At 50.9% G+C, this 18,543-nt stretch overlaps 1 protein-coding gene across 6 annotated transcripts in view; it reads right to left on the bottom strand.

The window, feature by feature from the left end:
- Positions 1 to 17,027, bottom strand: part of C2CD5 (C2 calcium dependent domain containing 5) — a 61,842-nt gene extending 44,815 nt beyond the window's left edge. For all 6 annotated transcript variants that reach the window (XM_078856546.1, XM_078856551.1, XM_078856547.1 and 3 more), the window contains exons 1-4: positions 16,758 to 17,027; positions 13,038 to 13,140; positions 11,362 to 11,448; positions 8,464 to 8,635 (exon numbers count right to left, since the gene is read on the bottom strand). In XM_078856546.1, the coding sequence (XP_078712672.1) occupies positions 8,464 to 8,635; positions 11,362 to 11,448; positions 13,038 to 13,127 (349 nt within the window). In that variant the 5' untranslated portion in view covers positions 13,128 to 13,140; positions 16,758 to 17,027. The remainder of the gene's footprint in view (positions 1 to 8,463; positions 8,636 to 11,361; positions 11,449 to 13,037; positions 13,141 to 16,757) is intronic.
- Positions 17,028 to 18,543: the final 1,516 nt, after the last annotated feature.

The following is an 18,543-nucleotide window of genomic DNA, read 5'->3' as shown; positions in this document are numbered from 1 at the left end:
CCGCAGCTTCCTCTTATCTTCGGGGTTGGCTCCCGATGGCCGTCGGCGCCCCCCCCTCTCCACACTTGCCCGCGTGGCCTCACTCTTTTCCGCTCACACCCCGACTGCCTTCCCCTTCCGGTTTACCCGCTTAAAGCCCCGAACCTTCCCCCCACGTCACATGACTCCACCCCCCGTGACGTCACCTCCGGAAGGTCGCTTACGCCCGCATTACACCACCCTCCCCCGTAGAAAAATCCCAGCCGACCTCGGCTGACTAATAGCAAATCGTAATGCGGCGAACCGAGCTTCCCCCCCTAAAGGACACTAAGCATATAATGTAACAACAAGAACAACAACAACGCAATTAACATCCACGAACGTACAAAAGCATGCAATAAATACAACTGTAAGAAAAAATAACAAGACAGCAACAATCAACGAAACGTAAGCGATTTGGAACGTGTGCGGGTCGCCGGCCCGTCCCGGACGGTCGGCGGCCCACTCGCAGAACGGGAACGCGATGAAAGTCGAGGAATGACAGGGGGTAATCCCCCTGTCGTAGCCGGAAGTCCACCGACGTCCCGTGTCCCTAAAGAGTTAGTCTTGGGCTTGTCCTGTGACCGTGCCCGCAGCTGGGTCGGAAGAGCTGCAGGGCTCGAAGGTCCCGCAGACCTGGCAGGCGTCCTCCGAGCAGGGCCCCTCGTCCCCCGCAATGTCACGGCCGGCCTGTCTGGAACAGGTACGACAGGCGCTCTAGCGAGATCAATGGACGCAGGCAGGGGAGAGTCAGCAGCAACAGACCCCGGCAAGGCAACATTGGGGGATGACGCATCATGTAAGGGAGCAACATATGGTTTCAAGCGCGACGTATGCACAACCCAGCGACGAGACCCAATCTGGACGCGTGCTGACTGTGGGTTGGGAACCGCAATGAGGCGTACGGGACCATGCCAGGGTTTGTGCAATTTCGGCGAGGTCCCCGGACGTACCTGTGGACAATGAAGCCAGGCTAGGTCCCCAACCTTCCAAGGGCACTCCCCCTCAGACCGTCGCGCATATCGCTCGTTCCGGGCCTGGGCTTTGGCCGTAGCCACGCGGGCATTCTCCCGCGCCTCCGTGACTCGGCGAACCGTGTCCTGAATGTATTCAGGAAGTGGTTTACGAGGTCCCTTCACCCCAGTTCCCAATTGCACATCCACCGGCGGCACGTTTTCCCGACCATACATAAGGTAAAACGGCGAATATCCTGTAGCCGCATGAGGCGTCATCCTGTATGCCGAAAGCACCCCGGGGATGTGCAGATCCCAATCTGATTGTTGTTCACTCACGGTATGGCAAAGCATGGCAGACAACGTCCTGTTCAGCCGTTCAACCATACCATCCGTCTGCGGATGGTATGGGGATGTCCGTACTTTCTTAGTACCAAGGCCCGCGCACACTTCCGCCAATAATTTAGAAGAGAAATTCCTGCCCTGGTCCGTGAGGAGTCTCTCAGGCGCCCCCTTATCCATAATATACCCAAACAAAAAGGCGTCGGTAATGGCCGCGGCCGACTGATCGGGCAACGGCCAGGCCATCGGCCAACGGGAGAGGTACTCAACCCCTACCAGCAAATATTTATTACCCCTCGCCGATGGTGGAAAAGGTCCCAATATGTCCAGCGCCACCAATTCATTGACTCGAGACACCTGAATCGACTGGAGAGGCGGCACGTAAGGATGTTTCGGCGGCTTACGTTGTGCACACGCAGGGCACGCGCGCACGTGCCCTACGACATCTGTCGCCATGCCGTGCCAAAAATAATGACGTTGCAACGTCAACAAGGTCTTCTGCACCCCTAAATGTAAGAGAGTGTCACAATGGAGGGTTCTAATCAACTCGAACCGCAAGGACGTTGGTACCACCAGGCGCCAACGTTCCTGGAACCCCTCCCGCCACATAAGCAGACCATCTCGGAGAGCGGTTTGCGGCCCCACAGCCGTACTCGGACACCCATTGTCCTTAGCAGACCGCTTCCGCAAGGACACCAATGACTCATCCATCATCTGTTCCCGGATCCAGACAGACCGCGGCAGATTCAAAACCCCGTCAGCCGGTCCCGGTTCCATCGGAGTGTCCGACTTCTCGACGGCCAACGTGAGCGGCTGAGGGGGGTTTGGAATCGGCGAACACCTATGCGTCCCCGACTCACATTTACAAGGGGCGCGCCGCGGTAATCTGGAAAGTGCGTCAGCGTTCGCATGGCGCACTCCCTTCCGATGTTGAATTTGGAAGGAAAATTCCTGTAGCGTGTCCAACCAACGTGCCAACTGTCCGGATGGCTGGTCAATTTTAAGGGCATATTGCAAGGCCGCATGATCCGTACGCACAATAAAAGAACGACCGTAGAGGTATGGTCGAAATTGCCGTAGGAAAAAAACAACCGCCAATAGTTCTCTGCGAGTGACACAGTAGCGGGTTTCCGCAGGAGACAAGACTCGGCTACCATACGCCACGACACGCTCTACACCCCCTTTAGACTGTGATAACACCGCCCCAATACCTGTGTCACTCGCGTCCGTATCAAGAATGAATGGGTGATCGAAATCGGGATAATCCAATGTTGGGGCCGTGGCCAATAGATCACGCAGACTCCGAAAGGCCGCCTCCTCCGGCTGTCCCCAAACAAACTTCCGTCCTTTACCCGTAAGGAGATGCAAAGGCCTCGCAATCGTCGCAAAACCCGGCACGAATCTTCGGTAATACGAGGCAAATCCCAAAAACCGCCGAACATCCCCCACGGTGGCCGGAGTCGGCCAATCCCGGACGCACGCCGTCTTTTCCGGATCCGTGGACACTCCCTCAGCGCTCACGATGTGCCCCAAATAGCGGACGGACCGTTGCAGTAGGTGACATTTCTTTGGTTTGAATTTCAATTTGGCAGAACGCATCCTCGTGAACACTGTCTCCAGCCGCGTCAAATGTTCATCGAATGTGCGGCTGAAGACAATGATATCGTCCAAATATATAAGACATGTCTCCCACTGCAACCCCGTCAAAACGAGCTCCATCAATCTTTGAAATGTAGCAGGGGCCGCATTCAATCCCATCGGGAGACAGTTGAATTGAAATAACCCCTGCGGCGTACGGAATGCGGTTTTCTCCCGTGAGGACTCGTCAAGGGGAAGCTGCCAAAATCCCGAAGAGAGGTCCAGTGTGGAAAAGAACTTAGCCCCCGACAATGCGTCGAGGGAGTCATCCATACGCGGCAGGGGGTACGCATCTGCCACCGATATCTTATTCAATTTGCGGAAATCAACACAAAATCGCAATTTGCCATCCTTCTTCTTAACCAAAATGACTGGAGCGCCCCATGGGCTGTTAGATGGCGATATAATGTCCGCAGCCAACATGTCTTCCACTGCCCCCCGCACGTGTTCTCGCTCCGCAGGACTCATCCGATGCGAATTTAATCGAATAGGGGCAGCATCGCCCGTCTCAATGTGATGGTAAAGCAAGGAAGTGCGGCCCAAATCCAAATCATCGGAGCTGAACACATCGGAATATGTCAACAACAATTTACGCAGCGCACCACGTTGCTCCATGGACAGGGAAGAATTTTCGTCACATAAATGAGCAACCCAACGATCATCCGAACTCCTTGGCTCGGAAACCCCAGCAACAACTCCCCGGCTATGTGGACAATCATGGGTCGCAAACGCCGTAGTGGCATGTGCCACAACCGTACCGGCCGGGATACGGACGTTTTCTCCCCCCGCATTAAGCACCTGTAAAAACGGTAATTGATCCGGCCGGACGATGGTCTGTGCCCCCACTAACGCCAACCCGGTTGATATCGTGGCGGACGGTGACAACAAGACCCCTACTGCTCCTAGCCGATCAGGCAGGGGCTTCCGATACCGCAAGGGTATAAGCATCTGTGTACCAGGTGGGATGTCCACAGATGCGACGGACAGCGCCTGCACTTGTACGGCCGAAGCAGGTCGCCCCCAGGGCGACGGCAGGAACGAGATTTGACGGCCCCCCGGCAGTTCAATACAATTCTCATTGATTTTGATCAAAATGGGCATCTTAGCCAAAAAATCGGTGCCTAACAAACAAGGAACCGCCAAAGATCTCGATATCAACACAACACCCGAGGCCGACACATCCCCAATAGATATCTTAGCATCCACCTGACCCACGATACCCATGCTACCCCCGTTCGCAGCGACGCACGACCCATAAACCGGACGCACAGCCCCCGACGGAATGCCCAACAGATGGAAAATGACATCCGATATAATAGTCGCAGACGCCCCCGAGTCAACCAAAATGCGCACGTCCACACCTTGTATGGACCCCGGTACAGTGGACGAACCCGTAGCGGCCGCGACAACTCTCCGTGCCAATTTGCGCCACTGCGTAACTGAATGAAAAGGCCCCGTCGATGGCCTTTCTTTAACAACAACAATAGGATCGCGCAACACAGGTGGTGGGTGAGGTGGAAAGCCTTGCCGAGTGTCTGGTGCGTGCCGACATGCCTGTTTCGGAGGATCTTTAGGCGACTTGACCGGTGCCGAGGCCTCCTGCTGCGGCGGAGCCGGGAAGCGGGCCCAGCAGTCTCTGGCGTAGTGGCCCCTACGCCCGCAGCGGAAACATTCGGCCTCGTTGCGCCGAAGCGCAGGCCTCGCCTCCTGACGGCCCCGTTCTGGTAGCACCGCGCGCGGTCTCGGCCCGCCGCGTCCCGTCCATGGAGCGGAGGCGGCCGTCAGTTGTTGAGGGCCCCGGTCATCCGGAACATAGACGGCCTGCGCAGGGTTCCACCCCAACGCTTCCCCTTCTTTGACGGGCCCCCCCGTCCACGCCGTCACTTGTTTCCAGCGACGGAGGTTGAATTGCGCATCGAGACACTTAGCAGCCATCCGGGAAGTTAGCTTCTCATGCCCACACACAGGCATGGGGATCCCTAGATCCCGAGACAGCTCCAACATTTTCCCTAATATGAGAGGCTCAAGCAGGTCCTGTGGCGTCTCAGGATAAGCTGCCATGGCCAGCTCCAGCACCGCACCCCTGAACGCCACGGGCGACTCCTCTGGTGCTCGTTGTCGTTGAGCGAATCGCCGATGCGCATCATCTGGTGGCTCATAAGCATCGGCCATTTCTTGAAAAACACCACATAAAGTTGCCTTCTTATCGGTCGCTATGGAACGGAAGAATCGGACAGATTCGTCGTCCAGGAGAGTCGGCAACACCTCCAAAGCCTCCGCATCGGTCCATCTTGCTGTGCGTACCGCCGCCAAGAAGCGGCAGGCGAACGCGCTCCAGTCCCCACCGACGGAAAATTCTTTAACTGTTGTAAGGTGGCGACTCCGACTCCTCTTCCCGCCGTCTTCCAATGGTGGTGGTTGTGATGGCAAATTCAAAATGGCGTCGGCCCGCGGCGTGGCCAAGATGGCGGTTTGGCGCCACGGAGCGCGCAAAATGGCGGCCTCTTGCCGCGTGGGCAATGGCGGCGGCAGGACAGGCAACGTGGCGGCCCGCGGAGCACCACTTGCATCATCCATCGTCCCTGGCGCGACGAGATGGCATAGATGCGCCAGGACGTCCTTAAGTGCCTCCAGTTGTACCGCCATCGCTTGCCATCGTTGATCCGCGTCTGATGATGTCGACGGACCCGCCACCGCGCCAACATCCTCCACTCCCGTTCCCGTGGTCTCCTCAGCCGGGCTCTCCTCCACCACCCCAACAGGATCCGCGGTTGGAGGGAGTTCGTCGTCGTCGGACGAAGAAGCCGATGCAGGCGCCGGATTAACTTTCTTCCTCACTTGTTTCGACATGCCGTTGCACTTCCGACACCAGTGTAATAAACGACTGGACCACGATGTCTGGCTCAGTGTCCTTTATTATTCGGTTCGTGCTATACACCCACACGGCTGTCTTTACTCTGTAGCTTCTCCACGGTGCGGACTCCAATGTCGGCCCGATCCACAACAGCAGCTCCGCTGCTGTTTCTCTCACACAGCCCCCTTGGCTGTACTCTCTGCTGCTCTTCTCCCTCCGCAGCTCTCACAGCTTCTTGCTCTCTCTCTCTCTCTCCGCAGCTCCTCCTGGCAGCCACACCGCTGCCTCTAACACGCAGCCCTCCTGGCTGTCTCCTCCCCAGCTGCACACCACTCCGCAGCTTCCTCTTATCTTCGGGGTTGGCTCCCGATGGCCGTCGGCGCCCCCCCCTCTCCACACTTGCCCGCGTGGCCTCACTCTTTTCCGCTCACACCCCGACTGCCTTCCCCTTCCGGTTTACCCGCTTAAAGCCCCGAACCTTCCCCCCACGTCACATGACTCCACCCCCCGTGACGTCACCTCCGGAAGGTCGCTTACGCCCGCATTACACAAGCACCGAAGTTTGGTAAGCGTTAGACATTATTAACATTTGGCGGGGGGGGGGGTGATGTGTAATGTTACTTCACTGTTGGTGAGTGTGGGTTGGTAAAGACAAACTTACCGAATGAAAAACACCGAATTCTTACAAACAAATGACGCTTAAGAATTAACATTCATTGATGAATCAATGCATCACAATAACGCATAGAAACAAAGGAACAAATACATGTGACAGACATCATATTAACCGTTCAGCAAAGCAAGTGGTCTTAGTCAGGACACGTTGCAACAAGGGTAGAGGGCCGATGGCGAAAGGAGGGAACATGCCCAAGATAATGACCACCACGGAGATGGAGCAGGAGTGAGTTGAACTGTTGCATCACGAGACTGAGGGGGATAGCGACAACTTGGGGAGTCTTTCACCAAGAAGTAAATAATGGCAGATTGTGATACAGTATTAAAACACATTAATCACTCATGTGCATGACTTTCAAGTACCCTTTGTTCCATTTACTGAACTAAGCACAAGCTTTATGCAAGGGCTGGCATTAAGCCCTCATTTCGGCATAGCATTAACTATTCTGTGACCCTTGCACAAACAACAGGAATAACAGCTGCATCACACGCACTGTAATGGTGCTGCAGGGTTGCTCTGTTAAGCAAAGAGTTAGTTCACTTGTGATCAGGGAGTGGTTACATATCTACTATAGTTGTGTGACACACTGAAAGTTTCCAGCCATAGCCGTTATGGAAACTTAGGGCTTGAGAAACTGTTGTGATACCTTTGATTACTGCTATGTTCAAGTCTCGTTGACTTGTGAGTTGATTGTTTTGGTTCGTGGATATGTATGTGTTAAGATGTCTCTGCAACCACCCATAGTCAAATCAGCAAAACCATATTTCAAATATTCATTCCGAGTGTGACAGTACAAATACAGTCGGTCGCACTAAATAATTGCCAGGCGTGGTTCCCAATGAATTCTACAAGTTTCCAGAGTAAAGAAATATTATGAGCGAGGAAAGCAATTTACTTGTGACAGTGAAATAGTGGTTTAGGGAGCAAAGCAAATAAATCTTGAAAGCAGGAATCAGAACCTTGTAACATTGACGGACAACATATTTACTACTATAACGAGCCAAGAACGTCACTCCACGTCGACCAGCCCCCCTCATTAATAATCATAAACAGGTGAAGTCCTCCAAATGGATACCCCCCCCATTAACAATAATTAGCGGGTGACGTCACTCCACATGGGGGGGGGCGAGGCGCCTCCTCCCCTCTCCTCAGCATAAACTTATAATCCTCACGACAAAGGCAAAACCCTCACGTCACGCCATCTGCGTAACGCTGTTGAGACAAAGAAGTAAAAAGGACGTCAGAAATAAGTCTGTGTCACCGCCTTACAAATTGCACACGAATGGAGGCAATGCATATCACGTCGCGGTCTGCTTTTCGCTTTCAAGTTTCAGATTTACTGCAATACACCCGTCCTTGGACGGGAAAAAGGATAGTTTTGCATAGTAATGGAAAATGTAGAAAAATAACCGATTCATAAACAACACTAAGTGCGTTTTACGTCAGGATATGGAACGTTGATCCCCCTTAAAACCTCACCTACAATGCAAAATGTCATGCTTAAGGTAAGCGAACTAGGTATAAAAACCATCACGAGGCCCCTTGAGTAGCATACCCATCATGTCACATTGCCAAACAAAGCCAGAGGACAAACCTGCAGATAAGAAGTGTTTACATCCTATAACATGTGAAAATTACTCCATCAATCCGTGATAAAATCACACATCACAAATGAGTGGTGGTGCAACGGCACGGTGGCACAGTGGTTTGTTGCACTGTGCTATGAATCCGATGACTTGAAATTTATTTCAGGCCATGGCAAGTGAGATCTGACCTAAAGATCACCCAAAAATGGCCTTCCTCCCCACCATCTCTCACCTTCTATGAACAATCTGTCATGTAACGATTTGTGTAGTGTGCATTTCTGTATTAATACATTCCCTCTCTTCATACCCGAAAAATGTACAACTATCGCTCGAAGCAATTCAAAGAATGCTACGCTTTTCTGTTGGAAACCTTAGAAAAATCATCACAATACAGACCGTGTATGGTGTCGTAGATGGGGAACCATCCCGAGATGAGGGAGGCAGCCTCGGTGGACAGGAGGGGGTCAATGTCGATGTAAACCTTTCCAATGGCATCGTTGGCGCTGTACGTGTCGTGGTCGAGTACTGTTATTTGCAGAGGCTCGTCCTGCAGCTCCTCATCGTCAACCTAATTCACACGCACGTATGCATCTGTATACATCTATATATATACAGCACGTATCCACTCACGGACATGAAAGCACATACGCAAAAATAAAGACAAGGATCCCCCGTATTGCTGATAGCGGGCACTTATGAAGGCCGGCATGGCACACGAGGGGGTGGGTGGCTAGCAACCACGCCCGGCCACCTTTCTCCCGAGTGGTGATGTTTACACACCGCATCAGGTACTCATTTGAGCCTGAGTCAACCAAGGAACGGTTCAGATAATTGTCACCTGTGTTGCCCATGAGTGGGAATCGAACTTGGAACGTCGGGTTCAAAGCGCAGCATGCTAACCGCGACACTACCTCGGGCACACACACGTGTACCTGCATATACACAAATACGCACCCTTCAGGGCAGTCATGACCATCGTCATTCTCATCCATAATCTATCCACTGCTGGATGAAGGCGTCTCCAAGCCACCCCCAGTCCCACAATTCAGCAATCCATCTAGCTGCCGTAAGTGAGCTGATCTCATTGCTCCATCTCTGCGGTGGACACACTCTTGCGCATCTTCTCTCCTTTGGCTGCTACTTCGTCATGAGTCCCAACCACCGGCCATCATTCCTCCTAGTAGCGCGTCCTGTCCAAGCCAATTTCTCTAAACAGTCAATGTGTCTAACTTGCATTTGTTCACCGATCCGTGTTGCTCATTTTGTTTCTCAATGCACATCTGAAGTATACACCTCTGAATGCTTATTTCAGTTTTTGCTCGATTTTCTTTATAAATGTCCATGCTTCTGAACATTGTCGTACCAGGTAATATATTCAATGATTAAAAGTTCTTTTTAAGACATGTCGATGTGATGATTTTAATTAAGTTAAGTTTTACAAAAGCAATCGAATCTGCTCTTAGCTGCCTCTTTATTTGATCACTTTGATCCCAGTCTGCCTTAAAAGCTAACCTACATATACATGCTCTGAACACTGAGAACATAGGTATACTTACTATGTTGAAATAGACTACAATAAATGGTGGAAAAATCGAATAAAGAATGCTGCAATGCTGGGCTCATGATAAATAGGAGAAAAAAAGTCACGTATAACAAGTCTGCTAAACAATTGGAAATATCTGTTGGTGGCACATAACGTAAAAACACACCGTGGTATACCATGCCCATTTCAGAAAGTTATTGGTGGGGTAGCAGTACTAGTTGTGTCTTAATGGGCATGCCCTTGATCTGTTGTGATTAATCAACTTAGCAGCATATTATTAATAACTAGCTTCACTACCCGGCGTCGCCCGGGACTTGGATTCTTGTCTTGGATTAATCCACGGCCTTCGCGGAGGGTGGGGGGGGGGGATGCGTGACGTCAGCAGGCACACTGCGTGACGCTGCCGCATGCGGGTGACATCACAGATGTGACGTCACCGCTCACTTGCCGTGCAAAATATATCCATTATTGCGCTCCCCCCCCGCCCCCCAAAATACAGAAGTCTATGTTTATACTTTTTGCATTGTGTACAGTCTGGAAGCTACCCACGTGCCAAATTTCAAGTTTGTTGCATGTCGGGAAGTACGCTAAACATTTCGAACAGACGCACATATTAACAAATTTCCCTTTTATATATATATTACAGCTGTCAATACATTGCTGGATTGAGAAAGGGCAACTTCACCAGACCGGTCAGTGCAGTTTGGTAAGGAGGGATTAGGCCCGATATCATTGATGTGAGCAGCTGTGGCTGGGAATCAACCTCAGGTAACCCGGGTTGACAGTGCGGTGAACGAAGCACTGTACCACCACTCCAGTATAGAAATAATAAATTCTATACATTTCCCAGTCCAAGACTATCAGGGTCAATAAACACAATGGGAAACTATAAACATGTAAAACATATGCTGAGTTATTGCTGTTTGGAAAATTAAATATACAAAAATGCCACGCACATAAACCCATATTATACAACACTTCCAACACATCATACAGCAACTATGTAAACATACTTTGCTTGTGTGCTTTAAACACAAAAACATATACGCAGTAAATACGTATTAAATCGTATGTGGAAGAATCGATTATTTACAAGACAATATATGCAAAGGTTACGTTTAGTATGATTGGAAAAAACGAGACTGGACAACTTAAACTGAAATTAGATGGTGTGGACCTTCCTGCACATAACTTTCTTACATTTCTGAAATGTTGAGCAACATCCTATGGTGAAAACAGTAACACATTGTTGGGCCATTAAACGCAATTAAAGTACAGCTTGGAAGGCCGGGCAACTTGTGCCCTGCGATCATCTGGGTAGCATGGCCAAAGTAAACCTGGAAAAGGGTCTAGGGCAAAGGCACCTGCTTGGCTAATATAATACAAAAAAAATATCCATTAATTTTAGACAAGCTGAAAATAGATGGAGTGGTGGCACAGTGGTTAGTATACTGACAAAGATATGTGCATTGCTAAAGATTTACTTTTGGGTTCCCAGGATTATAACTTGACACACAAACGACGATGTGGCTGCTTCAAACAGCACACCCACAAATGCACAATATAAAAAAGCAAATATAGCAGTGCTGATGGAAATACAAATATCATGATCTGTCTTGGAAATAAATTGTGTATTTCAGTGGCTCCTCAACTAATGGAAAAAACATACAGTACCTCAACAAAGTTGTGTTTTTCATGTTCTGTCTGAAAGACATCTGTTTCTAAGACATAACCAAAACAAAACAACTCACCTCAAACTTGAACCACTCAGAGTTCCACTGCGGGTTCAGGGACTTGGGGTATACGTCCGTCTTAAAAGTGATGTTGCTAAATTTGACCTGTGAGAAAGTCAACACAAATACATAAAAAAGCAAGTGAACAACTACACACAAGATTGCCGAAAATATTAACGGATTACCAACTAAACAACGGAGCACGAATTTGCTGGGATCAGCACAGACTTGCTGATGCACAGCCTTATAAAGGACACCTGTGATGACAGTAAACTAAAACCTTTCCTTGCAGTTGGAGTTAATGCAGCACTTGTAATTTCATAATCCTGTGTGCAGTTCTTCAGTTATGTGTCCTCACTTTCCCTTAAATTTTAACCAGTGTGCATATATAAGTTTGACCTAAAATGGTGTGTGTACTACTCAATGTCTGCTAACAGAAAATCCATTCATGACAATTCAAAACTTAATTTGTCAACTTTCTTCAAATGTATCAATTTTCCCAAGACACCACAGTGATAAGTGCAATCTCTAACTATAAGTCAGCTAATCTGCTGAGAAGGGATATTTCCCAAAACATCCACCTGTTATCTACTTAAAGTTAAAATGCAATTCATTAATTTGGTGTACCTAACTAAATGCTTACATTTCTCAAGACACTGTAAAAATAGCGGGACATGTGCACAGACATTTTTTTTAGGAAAAGAGGCAGTACGGCCAGCCATAGGCATACAAGAATAGACTATCTTAAGCATTAGATTGAACAGAGGGAGTCAACAAAAGTACAATTTGACAGGGGGAGGGAGTTCCAGAATAAGGGGAGCAGCAGTAGAATGCGTGACCTTCCACCGAGTGAAGGTTGCCTAGGAGCGTCAAAAAGAGGCCTTGGTTACTGGAACGGAAGAGCCCATGAAGGAGCATACAACGTTATTAGAGGGGAGACTCAGCAGAAGCAAGTTCATATGGGATCTCAGAAAGGGTCAGATCCATTTTGCAGTCATTTCCCAGGACTGGTTTGAGAACCAGTGAAGGGTTGGAGTAGTGGGTTGACTCACGATGGTTTATCACTGCAGGTTAAGGAAGCTGTCAGCGGAAGTATTAATGACAGCGGTAATGACGAATGTGGTGCGATTCTTTGATTTGTGCTCCGTGTTGTGTGCTCCAATACAACTGCAGCATTTCTATAAATAGAGCTCGTGGCAGAGCCGTAAAGTTTATTTGAAAGGATTTTTTGGTTTAAGATCTCTATTAACTGCTGTCAAGTGTCAACTCTGAAATGAGCCTCCTGATGGGCAGAGGCAGCTGTATAAGCAAGGGCTTTAGTTTCACCTCGGTGTAAGGATTGGATGGAACCAGAAAGGCACGTTTTTTTTTGCCTCGTAAAATCTATCTGGGGAGGGTAGAAGCAGCAGTGATGTGGCGTGTACTACGTTATGGGCCGGACCACATGCATTTGATCCTGGGCACAGCTAACACAAGTTATCTGAGCCGGTCCTGGACACTCCCATTTACACCATCCAGCACTGAACAGTATGGTGTCGTGTACTGCCGCTACAACATGAGGAGGCCATTTCTCGACTGCACCTTGAGATGTGGTTCACTTTCAGAGGCACCACAAATTCAAATATGTATCGTATCGAACTCCTTCCGTGCACAGCACAGCCACACGCAGAGACAACTGATGATGGGAAGCACACCTCCACAAAAGCATCTGTTAGGTCGCTGGCGCGGTCCATGACGGGCAGATGGCGCCCCGCCAAGATCTTAACCTTCAATTTCCCGGGCATGGCCGCGGGCACCCTGCAATGACACAGACACGCCCAATCAAAAACCTGGGCTGTGTTGTACCTAGTTATGTTTCTTCATTGCCGAGATAGCAGAGCAATGGCAAAGGCGACACGGAACACGTGGCCACAGCAGACCAGAAGATGGGCTCTGCAGAGCATAAATATGCATGACATTGATACAATACATTTTTACTGTGACGGTCCCACCTGAAGACGGAGACTTGTGTTGCCTCCGAAACGTCGTGATTTAATTGAGTTATTTTCATTTATTATTATTTTATTTTATTATTGTTATTTTTTTACCTACGTAACTTTACCGAAAAAACTTAAAGAGTATAATATGCATGACACACAAACCGATCAGACTGGGTGGTGCACAGCATAGGAAATTGGGACCCCAGCAAACAAATGCAGCCTCAAAATAAAGAGTGAACTTGCAGCAAGAACCCAACTGCCTGGAACAGAATCTTGAGGTTGTTTATTTCGGTAGGCACGTGTAAAAGTAAATCCATAATATTATAAGTTAATGTCCTTTTAATTATTAATTATATAAAAATGGCCTCAGCAGGGTAGCACTGCTGTAATGCAAGCACATCAACATCCATGTTTTGTCCATATACTGCTGGACGAGGGCTTCCCCACGCCGTACATGACCACAGATGTGAGAGCAAGGTGTAGTATATCAACTGATTTTGCCGCACTGCACACCGCTTCCCACAACCGAGTCACAAGGGAGTTCAACATGGCACACTCGAAAAGCAATTGGCCAGATATTTCCATCAGAAATCACTTGACACTCCTCTTGAAACTCAAGCATTGCTGTGTAAACAATTCATCAAACCCCCAGCCATCATCCTTCAATCATATCGTCATTCAGACAGACTCCACACTGTGCACGTGTTGCAATCCAATATCCCTTGCATAAGGCATTGTTAAAAAATATATTATGCTAAATTATCGTTTGTTTTCGATGCACCGTCTGTATAGCCACACTACAGGGCAGTCCGTTCTACGGACATGGTTACAAGACCCCCATCTAATCACTTAGCCAACCAGACACATACTAGCAGAGGTGGGACAAAGTCATTGTTATGCAAGTCCAAGTCGAGTCGCAAGTCATCAAATTCATGACTCGAGTCTGACTCGAGTCCAAGTCACATGACTCGAGTCCACATCTCATAGGTGGGACAAAGTCATTGTTATGCAAGTCCAAGTCGAGTCGCAAGTCATCAAATTCATGACTCGAGTCTGACTCGAGTCCAAGTCACATGACTCGAGTCCACACCTCTGCATACTAGACACTCACTCCTTTGCAAACGAATAGTATTCTACGAGCCGAATAAGTGACAATGCATATGGCCAGTTTCGAGTTTGGATATTGCTTGTACGAGTGACCACCATGTATTTATGTACGTTGAACTTCTTTCGCACAATACCTAGCCAAACATACTAATCGTAGGTGCTATTGGCTGCTACGGTGCCAGTGAAGCAAAATCAATTGCTGTACTTTGCAGTACAGTACCGTGCTCCAATTGCCCTATACTGCTTCGTCTCCAGCGTAGTGAAGTATGTTAAAACACATTCCTGCGGAGGGAGCTGGTAGGAACGTTGGGTTGCTCGGTCAATGGCCAGGGTCAACGGCGGCGTGGTGTATTCCGCAAATATGCCCGACTGTGAGGGCGGGCACAAGCAGGCGTGAGTAGGTTAAACGTTGAGTTTAATAAGGGCACCACGGGGTGACCAGCCCCACCCTCCACCCTCCCCACCCAGCGCCTCCCTACACTCCCCTCCCCACCCAGCCCCTACCTGCACGACGGACGGACACAATAACCCCCTGTGGGCTGGTGTAACCAGGTTCCTACCAGTATAACCCTCCTACCAACCACGACCCACACAGCATGCAAACGCGCCGTACAAATGTTACACTCCGGTACATGGAGAGTCAATTTACATCATTGAGGCCACGCGTGATCACCGTCAACCAGGCCCTCTGAGCAGCGCCCCGCCTTATTAAAACACAAACACAGCGCGTACACCTTCACAATCACGACCCTTTAACATCAAGGTAGCCAGGTCAATTCTGACGTTACGGCGACAGACATCCGCCTGTATATAACCACAACTGTGCTGTTAACGATTGTACCACACACACACACGTGTGTGCGTACACTCGCAACGCGAGTCAGGCCTGCCCCTGCCGCACTCGTTTAACCGCACTACCGGAATGTTACTTTAACGTGGCCAGTCACACGTACCCTTGGTCGATTAAAGGTTAAAAACACACACAATCACACACGCGCAATTTAATCAACACAGTCGCGATATCGCACGGGCGGCCACGTGTTTGCGTGTGACAAAAACATCGCCACCTGGGCCTATGAACTGTACTGGATGAAGGCTCCACGTCAACACACAGTTAACTAACACGCTGTGTGTACACACAAGTCCACACAAACTGAAGGCTGTAGTAGTCGTAGCTTTAACCGGTGCTCGTTTGAGGCTGAGTCGACCTAGGGGAGGATGTCCATGACCGGTTCAGATAATCGTCACTGGTGTTGGTCACCGTGAGCGGGAATCGAACTCGGGTCGCCGGGTTCGTGGTGTAGCGCGCGGACCGCTACACTACTGCTCCCCACACACACACAGCCTGTACCACACACACACAGCATGTACCACACACACACAGCCTGTACCACACACACCCACACAGCCTGTACCACACACACCCACACAGCCTGTACCACACACACCCACACAGCCTGTACCACACACACCCACACAGCCTGTACCACACACACCCACACAGCCTGTACTACACACACCCACACAGCCTGTACCACACACACCCACACAGCCTGTACCACACACACCCACACAGCCTGTACCACACACACCCACACAGCCTGTACCACACACACCCACACAGCCTGTACCACACACACCCACACAGCCTGTACCACACACACCCACACAGCCTGTACCACACACACCCACACAGCCTGTACCACACACACCCACACAGCCTGTACCACACACACCCACACAGCCTGTACCACACACCCACACAGCCTGTACCACACACACCCACACAGCCTGTACCACACACACCCACACAGCCTGTACCACACACACCCACACAGCCTGTACCACACACACCCACACAGCCTGTACCACACACACCCACACAGCCTGTACCACACACACCCACACAGCCTGTACCACACACACCCACACAGCCTGTACCACACACACACACACACCCTGTACCATACACACACACACACACCCTGTACCATACACACACACACCCTGTACCATACACACACACAGCCTGTACCACACACACACAGCCTGTACCACACACACAGCCTGTTTGCAATGCAAGTGAGGCAGGCCTCTGCCGTGAAGCAATCTCCTCCCTCGTTAATCAGCACTCACAGTACCGGAATCTTTGCATACAGAATGTTCACAAGCTCACCCGTCGTCACGTACAGCTCGTTGATGTTTGATTTGACCAACGCGTACAGAAAAACATAGAAAACAGCGAGCAGCATTAGCTGCAGATGTCCATGTGCGCGTAACTTGTCATTAAACAGCAATAAACACACGCTCACACTCACTCATACAGACCTGTGGGTACACGCTTGGCTTGTCGATGTGCCTCGCCTGCTTCAAAGCAGCAGCAGCAAATGCTGCCTCCGCTGCTGCTGCTGCTGCAACATCGTTTGGCCTCCAAACGTAGCAACACACACACACGATGTGTTTTGTTGATGAATAACTAGTAGAAGAGAGAGAAAACAACCTCACTCGACCATCGGCACGGCTTTGGCTGCACGAGCACAGGGCGAGATTGAGGCGATACAATCCCCAGCGCGGATAAGAAGGCGGAGAGGAGAGCCGCGCCAGAGTGACGCGGGATCATTGGGCCGGGCCGGGCACTCCCCCCAACCCCCACCCTTGCGCCCCTCCACCCTTGCTCCCCCCCCCCTTTCTCCCCCCCCCCCCCTTTCTCCCCCCCCCCCCCTTTCTCCCCCCCCCTTTCTCCCCCCCCCCCCTTTCTCCCCCCCCCCCTTTCTCCCCCCCCCTTTCTCCCCCCTCCCTTTCTCCCCCCCCTTTCTCCCCCCCCCCCTTTCTCCCCCCCCCTTTCACCCCCCCCTTTATCCCCCCTACTCTCCCCCCCCCCTTTCTCCCCCCTTTCTCCCCCCCCCTACTCTCTCCCCCCCTTGCTCTCTCCCCCCCTTGCCCCCCCCCCTTGCTCTACCCCCCCTTGCTCTACCCCCCCCCCCTTGCTCCCCCCCCTTGCTATACCCCCCCCTTGTTCTACCCCCCCCTTGCTCTACCCCCCCCCCTTGCTCTACCCCCCCCCCCTTGCTCCCCCCCCTTGCTCTACCCCCCCCTTGCTATACCCCCCTTGCTCTACCCCCCCTTGCTCTACCTCCTCCTTGCTCTATGCCCCCCCCCCCCCTTTGGTCCCCGCCTTGCTCCTCCACCTGCTCCCCCCCTATTGCTCTCCCCACCCCACCCCCTTGCTCCACACGGCCCCTCCTTAATGGTAGCCGCCAATTGGCGGTGGGTGGCTGATGAGGATTTGAAACGCCGCAGCATCCCCCCCTCCCCACGACTATTTAAAGCAACTCACTCACCGTGTCAACCCATACGGTACAAGGGAAATTGAGTTTTCTGGTCCATACGGCGTACAGCCGTTTCAATAGGCAGACCAATGTGTGTCTATTTGTTTGTGTTTCTCCCTTGTGATGGCACTTTGTGGGATGAACGTTGAGATTTGTAAGGGCACGGGGTGATCAATGAGAGTCTGCATTTGGTCTGTAATCAGGTAGGCACTGATAAGGGGTTTACAGGTATGCACTCATCAATTAATAATTATAATTCTGTACTGTATTGACGACGTTGCTCGCTACAGCGGGGGTGGAATGAACACAGTCACAAATCCTGTAGCACCTTTTACTGGTAGGAACCACCTGGTTCCACCAGCCCACAGGGGATTATTGTGTCCGTCCGTCCCTCAGTCGTGCATCCAAAAATGGAAGGGGTGGGGCTGGGTGGAGAGGGGAGGGTGGGGAGGGGCTGGGTGGGGAGGGTGGGGCTGGGTGGAGTGGGAGGGGTGGGGCTGGGTGGGGAGGGGCAGGTCACCCCGCGGTGCCCTTATAAAACTCAACGTTTAACCTACTCACGCCGGCTTGTGCCCGCCCTCACAGTCGGGCATATTTGCGGAATGCACCACGCCGCCGTTGACCCTGGCCATTGACCGAGCAACCCAACGTTTCTACCAGCTCCCTCCGCAGGAATGTGTTGTTGGGACGAGGTAATCCCCCCAGTAAATAACGAACGTCGGGTCAACGTTGTAACCCTTTCCATAAGGTGGCGGAGGCATCGTCAAGAGGATCGCAGGTTCAAA

The sequence above is a fragment of the Lampetra fluviatilis genome, chromosome 5, assembly GCF_964198595.1.
Source record: "Lampetra fluviatilis chromosome 5, kcLamFluv1.1, whole genome shotgun sequence".
In the NCBI taxonomy this organism is placed as follows: domain Eukaryota; kingdom Metazoa; phylum Chordata; class Hyperoartia; order Petromyzontiformes; family Petromyzontidae; genus Lampetra; species Lampetra fluviatilis.
This window is presented reverse-complemented; position numbering and strand designations above follow the sequence as displayed.